Source organism: Octodon degus, unplaced genomic scaffold (assembly GCF_000260255.1).
Source record: "Octodon degus isolate 3935 unplaced genomic scaffold, OctDeg1.0 scaffold00067, whole genome shotgun sequence".
Lineage (NCBI taxonomy): Eukaryota > Metazoa > Chordata > Mammalia > Rodentia > Octodontidae > Octodon > Octodon degus.
The window spans coordinates 752,471-759,294 of NW_004524643.1; the positions used below are offsets into that span (position 1 = coordinate 752,471).

Here is a 6,824-nt window from a genome sequence, read left to right on the forward strand (position 1 = left end):
GAAGACAACAATATGCAATGTATTAATTATTGAAACTGTCCTACCAATCAGTTTTAAAACTGTCTCATCACTAATTGTTTCTCAATAAAATTAATTAAAAATAAATAAAGCAATAAAAATAAATTTATATATGCAAAAAAAAAAAGAAACATCAGTGTCTGGTGTTTGTTTTTCCTAATTTTTAATATGGAAAGTCAGTGCACCTTTGAGGGAAGATCCAAGAATGACTTTGCTGGAAAAAAATCTGAGTGGATAGCTATCTCTAGATAGTAGGTGTAATACAGATTTGGAGAGTTGTTGTTGCTGTTGTTTTAAGAATAAAATAGCACTTGGCTACCAAGTGAAAAACTCAGTGTTGAGTCTTGTTTCTCATACACACAAAAATTAAGTTTCTACAAAAGGTGGGCCTCATTTTATTCCTGAAACAAGGACTTGAAGAATTTTTTTTTAACATTGGAGAAGTGCTGTTTTGCAGAATGTTTTCTCCCTTAATTTCACTCAAATCTTGCATAAGAATACAACAAGAAAGTGAGCTTCTTTAAAGCTTCATTCATTATTTACAATTTTTATCCCTGTACTCAGACGGCTGCTGTTTTGAAACCTTTGCAAGGCAATAAAATTCTTTCCAAGTTAAAAATTTTTGCATGTTGAAGGACTATTTATTCATTTTATTTATTTTACAATTTAAGATCTGAATTCCTTGTATCATTTCCTTATGATCATGTCAGACTTGAATGAAGAGGTTCAGGCAGGAAACAGTCATTTTTGACTTTTACTGTTTTTAAAGAGTAAAAGATATTTATTCGGGGGAAGAAAGCTTCTGTCCAAGAGAGAGACAGAAGAGGACCCTGAGCGGGTTGTCCCCGGGATGTGACCTTTATACTTTTACTTAAAACTTATCCTTTCAGACTGCTCATGTTCCTCCTTTGACCACAAACTGCAATGAACAAAATTTCCAGCTTCCATTATGTGTGCGTAATAGACTGTATTCACCTTAATTTTCTGTTAATGGTAAATTTTTCAAATGTGAAGACCTTTATTTCATTCATTTAACAAGTTGAGTATCTGTCATGATTTAAAACTTTTTTTTGGCTCATGTCAGAGTTTAGAGTATTTAAGGTGAGAAAGACACTGCCTCAGCATTTGCATTTGTTTTTTTTTTTTTTTAAATTATTGATTGAACTCAGGCCTTTGTGCTTTCCAGGGAAGCACTTATTCCACTGAGCCATCTCCCCGGCCCAATCTTTTTTTTTGGTAGCAGGGATTGAACTCAGGACCCTGCACTTGCCAGGCAAGAGCTTATTCTACTGAGCTATCTCCCCGGCCCTTGTGTTGGGCATTAAACCCAGGGCCATCTACATTTAGGGAAGGTTTGCACACTGAGATCCCTATCCTTTCCTCACTTTTTCTCTGAGTCTGTGGTACCTGGAGCCTCCCTCAGCTCAGTCACCTCCTGAAACCTTATCTAGAGCTGTACAAAAGTTCGAGGGCAGCCAAGCATGGTAGCACAGTTAATTTTAGCTCCTTGGGAGGCCAGGGCAGAAGAAGTAAAGTTTGAGGCCAAGCTGGTTAACTTAGCAGACCCTATCTTCAAATTAAAAATAAAAGGGCTTTGGATTTAGCTTAGATCACCATAGTTTCAAAACAAAAACAAAATACAAATTTCAAGGTCCACCATAACATGTGTGCTGAAGAGACCCCATGGGACAAAGTATCTGAAGGCTCAGGGCACTTGGCAAACAAAAAGCACTGGGTGCTAAAACTCACCTTGGGGACTGAAGTCAAGAGGACGCGGCACAGCAATGCTCTGACAGGCCCCCCTCCTTCTTCTGGGACTCAGAGTGCTTGGGGTTTCGTGGATGTGCCTTAGATGCAGAAGGCTCAGGGCTCCCCTGGAAGGGGCAGTGTTTTGGGGCTCCCTGGAAGGACTCCTGGGATGGGAAGCTTCCTGGTGATGGTGGCTGTGGTCCTCCTCCAATGTGAGTCACAAACTACACCCTTGCAGCCAGCAGGACCCCAACCGCTTTGACCGTGACCGCCTCTTCAGTGCTGTCTCTCGGGGTGCTCCTGAGGATCTAGCTGGGCTACCAGAGTACTTGCGCCGGACCAGCAAGTACCTCACCGACTCGGAGTACACAGGTAGCCCCTGCTGGGTGATGTCCTTCGTGACCTGCACCCCGTTGTCTGAGACGTGGCTGAGTGGGTGGGCCAGAGCCATGGTCAGAACACAGAGTCCAGCCTCTTAGCAGCCCTCCTGCTGGAGTGGCTCTGGTGGGGTAGGGTGGTGCAAATGGGAATGAGCCAGGTTACCCCCATTCTTGGCTGTGTCTCCTGCTTCCACACAGCCTGCCTCTGCACCCCAACCCGCCCCATGGTATTTGCTACACTGATGGTCTAAGTGCTGTTTTTTTCTCTCTCTTGTAAGTAGCATTATTGAGATGTAGGACTGACCAGATAGCTCAGCAGATGAAAGTGCCTGTAATGGCAGAGTGTGGTGGCGGGGGTTCAATACTGGGCGTGTGTGCTGTGTTGGCCCCACCCCGGGGCACACTGAGATGGCTATTGAGACTGGGAGTGGTGGCACACACCTGTAATCCCAGCGCTTGAGAGGCTGAAAACAGGAGGGTCACTATGAATCTGATCTACGTAATGAGGCCCTGTAGACACTGTCCTAAATACATTAAAAAAATGAGAGAGATCTATAATAGACATATAATATACTTCACTGATCTCAGAATATCTATGCCCAAAATGTCATTATGGTTTGTACTAATTAGAAAACTAACACATGTGTACCCTGGCCAATTTGAATGCTAAGCAAATGTATAAGGTAAACACAGCTCTTCAATGGTTAAGGATACAACTTTTCACACTTTCTTAGTACATTAAATATATGTTTAAATAAATGGGTTGCCATTACATGTATGGTACATAAATTAGTATGTATGATACATAAATGTTTATTACATAAATTAGAAGTGTGCTTCCCCTTAATAGCTTATACTTCATTTTCTTTTTAATTTTTTTTTTTTTTTTTTTTTCGGAACCGGGGATTGAACTCAGGCCCTTGTGCTTGCTAGGGAAGCGCTTATTCCACTGAGCCATCTCCCTGGCCCCTTCTTTTTAAATTTTTAAAAAAATGTATTTGGCTGTTACTGGGTCTTACTGCGCAGCTTGGACTTGTGGTGATCTTCCTTCTTTCAGTCTCCCCAGTGCTGGGATTACTGGTGTGGACAACCATGCCCAGACTCTGGCCTGATCAACCTACACTGGGGCGGGCCTAGCCCGCCATGTGGTGTTGGGTATCAAACCACAGTCCTGGCACTTGCCTAAGTTTGCCAAAGTAAGCACTTTAGTCCATTGAGCTTTTTTGCTAGCCCCCAAATACTTCCTTTTTTGTCTGTCTGTCTGTCTGTCTGTCTGTCTGTCTATCTGTCTGTCTTTGTTTCTTGGGAAAGAGTTTCCCCGTGTAGTTCAGGCTGTCTTGACCTCACTACTGAGCCCAGGCTGGTGTCCAATTCACGGCAATGCTCCTGACTCAGCCTTCCAGGTGCTGGGATTGCAGGTGTGTGCCACCGTGCCTAGCAACATCTCATGCATCTTGTACCACTTCGCGTTTCAGTACACTACAAGCTTCTGACTACAGAGTGACTTTTCCCTTGTGTAGATGTTCCCTAATAGCTTATCAATCCTTTTTCAATAGCCCTGTGCTTTGTTTGTATTCTTGGATATCAACTGACTGTGTTCCCAGCCTTCCCTTGTGCTAAGCACTTTGTTTCCATTGTGCCCTCAGATACTTATAATAACCCTGGAATATTCTCATTTTTCTTTTTAAGTTTTTGGATCTTCTTTTTCTTCTTCTTCTTCTTCTTCTTTTTTTAAAATTAGCTGCTTTTGTCTTTTTTTCCTCCATAATTTCTCATTTTTCAAAGGGGAAAAAACTGAGATTAAGAGAGGCCCAGTGATGAAAGCTATATCTCCTAAATTTTATAAGTCTACTACAGTTATATGTAAGAGGACATCCTTATTCTTAGGAATTCAACTCTGAACTGGTAAGAAGTAAAAAGGGCATCTGTGCAGAAATGTATATGAGAGAAAATTAGAGCAAATGTAGCAATGCTAAGAACCGAGCGCTTAGGTAACTGATGTACAAGAGTGGCTGTGCTCCCACAATTCTCATGAGCAGGAATGCTTTTTAAACTCTGAAGGGGTACTGGGGCTTGGGCTTCGTGCAGAAGCTGATGGGTCCCCAGCCGCTCCAGGTCTGAGCACTGCAGTGCCCGCTCTCTCCTCCCTTCTCCCACAGAGGGCTCCACGGGCAAGACGTGCCTGATGAAGGCAGTGCTGAACCTTCAGGATGGGGTCAACGCCTGCGTCCTGCCACTGCTGCAGATCGACAGAGACTCCGGCAACCCCCGGCCACTGGTCAACGCCCAGTGCACAGATGAGTACTACCAAGGTCACAGTGCCCTGCACATTGCCATTGAGAAGAGGAGCCTGCAGTGTGTCAAGCTCCTGGTGGAAAATGGAGCCGATGTGCATGCCCGGGCTTGTGGACGCTTCTTCCAGAAGAGACAAGGAACTTGCTTCTACTTTGGTGAGTGAGCTCTTCTTGGAGACAGAAAGGCACGGTATAGGTACACTCTCCTTGCATCTCCCAACATCCACAATCTAAAGGAAGAAACATTTATTTTGGCACATAATTTGTAGAGGTTTCAGTCCATAGTTAGCTGGCTCCAAGGCAGGGCAACGTGGTTGACGGGCATCTCAGAGAGGCAATAGCTCATGGCCTGTTGGTGGGAAGCAGAGAGAGATCAAGAGGATGAGGAAGAGACTAAACCCGGCCATGCCCCCAGGGACCTAGCTCACTGGATCAGATCCTGCCTCCCAACAGCAAGTCAGCTATAAAGCCCCATAATCCAGTCCCCTTCAAAAGCCCCACCTAGGAACACAGAGGGCTTTTGGGGGCAATCTAGCCATAAACCAGAATGAAGGGCTCGTCCAAAGTAACACAGTTAATGTGTGGAAGAGTCAACACTTAAACCAAGGCTGCTTGACCCTGACACCCAGCTTCTAACTACTAGGCTGCCTCAGAAAGCAATTTGTCTCAGAAATGCTTTTATCCTGCTTGATCAAGAAGGCTCAATAGGGCTGGGTTGGGGCTGGGAGCGATGCTAGATGTTGACCAGGGGAGGTGGGGTGCCGCTCAGTGGTAGAGAACCTCTTAGCATGTGTAACCAAAGGCCCTGGGTTACAAGCCTAACCTCAGATAAGGAGAAGCATTCAGTCAGGCAGCGGCTGGAATCAGAAGCAATGTGCCTTTGTTCTGTCAAAGAAGAGCAAGAGCCAGGGGACGGGTTCTGTATGTCCAGATAGTGAGGTGGCCTGAGCCACTTCCCAGAGGCCTGGCCTTCCACCACAGAAGCAGGAAGAGAAGGCATTGGAAGCTCAGATGCCCAAGGCCCAGGCTACTCCTTTGGCCCACAGGTGAGCTGCCCCTCTCTCTGGCTGCATGCACCAAGCAGTGGGATGTGGTGAGCTATCTCCTGGAGAACCCGTACCAGCCCGCCAACCTGCAGGCTGCTGACTCCCTGGGCAACACTGTTCTGCACTCCCTGGTGATGATCGCAGACAACTCTGAGGAGAACAGCGAGCTGGTGATCTGCATGTACGACAAACTCCTGAGGGCAGGGGCCCGCCTCTGCCCCACTGTGCAGCTTGAGGACATCCAAAACCTGCAGGGTCTCACGCCCTTGAAGCTGGCTGCCAAGGAGGGCAAAATTGAGGTAAGCCATGATCCCCCTTCTCCAGGCAGCAGGCAGACTCACCTCAAAATTTCTGCAGGAGGGCAGGAGGGTAGGAAGGCAGGAGGGTGGGAGGGTAGGAGGGCAGGTGGCTGGTGTCTCTACTTTTTGAGATAACAGCCCTGCTAGTAAGCACATTTCCATTCTGTATCTCTGTGTTAGCTTTCTGTTAATATGACAAAGTACCTGGCACACTCCTGTTATCCTAGCCATTTGGGACAAGTGTGCTCAAAGGGAAAGGAGAAGGAAAAACTTGCTTTGGCTCTTGGTGTCAGAGGTTTCAGTCTATCGTTGATACTGTTGCTTTGGGTCTGTGGTAAGGAAGAATACCAGTTCATGAGGAGTGGCACCTGTCTATAATCTTTGCACTTGTAAGCTGAAGCTGGAGGGTGGTGCAAATTTGAAGCCCAGCTGAGTGACACAGTGAGACCTTGGCTAAAAAAAAAAAAAAAAAAAAAGGAGAAGGAGGGAAGGGAGCAATACAGGCAGTTCATGGTGGACCAAATGGCTACTGTGGTGGGCATTACTAGGGGTGAGACAGGTGCAGTTCGAGTCCCAGCATCTTCTCAAGGGCGTGCCCTAATTACTTAAGTAATTTGTAGTAGATTGCGCCTCTGAGACTTTGTACCACCTCCGTGTAGGGTGACAGCTGGTGACCAGGCTTTTAAGAATGGGAATATTTAAGCTACCTATCTTTAAGAACCTTTGTCCTATGTGTGCTTATTTATAAGATATATATGGTCCACTGAATTAGTATATTGTACTATAAAGCACTGAGACTACTTTTATAGTTATGTGAGTCTTTGTTAGCAGACAATATTTTCTTTTTTCTTTTCAGAGAGGACTTCAGTATGTATTTCAGACTGGTTTGAGCTCAGTATACAGCCTGGGCTGGCTTGCCTGGTGTTCCTCCTGCCTCAGCCTCCCAAGTGCTGGAAGTATAGGCTGTGTTACCAGATCCAGCAAGACAGTATTTTCATGTCTTCAAAGTTGGCATATTTAGCTATTAGTTTTGTTAGT

The 6,824-nt window shown here is 45.4% G+C and overlaps 1 protein-coding gene across 1 annotated transcript in view; it reads left to right on the forward strand.

Moving 5' to 3' along the window:
- The window catches only part of Trpv2 (transient receptor potential cation channel subfamily V member 2), a 24,804-nt gene that overhangs the window by 5,310 nt on the left and 12,670 nt on the right, over positions 1-6,824 (forward strand). The window contains exons 3-5 of the mRNA XM_023719320.1: positions 2,006-2,139; positions 4,307-4,597; positions 5,488-5,786. Of these exons, the coding sequence (XP_023575088.1) occupies positions 2,006-2,139; positions 4,307-4,597; positions 5,488-5,786 (724 nt within the window). The remainder of the gene's footprint in view (positions 1-2,005; positions 2,140-4,306; positions 4,598-5,487; positions 5,787-6,824) is intronic.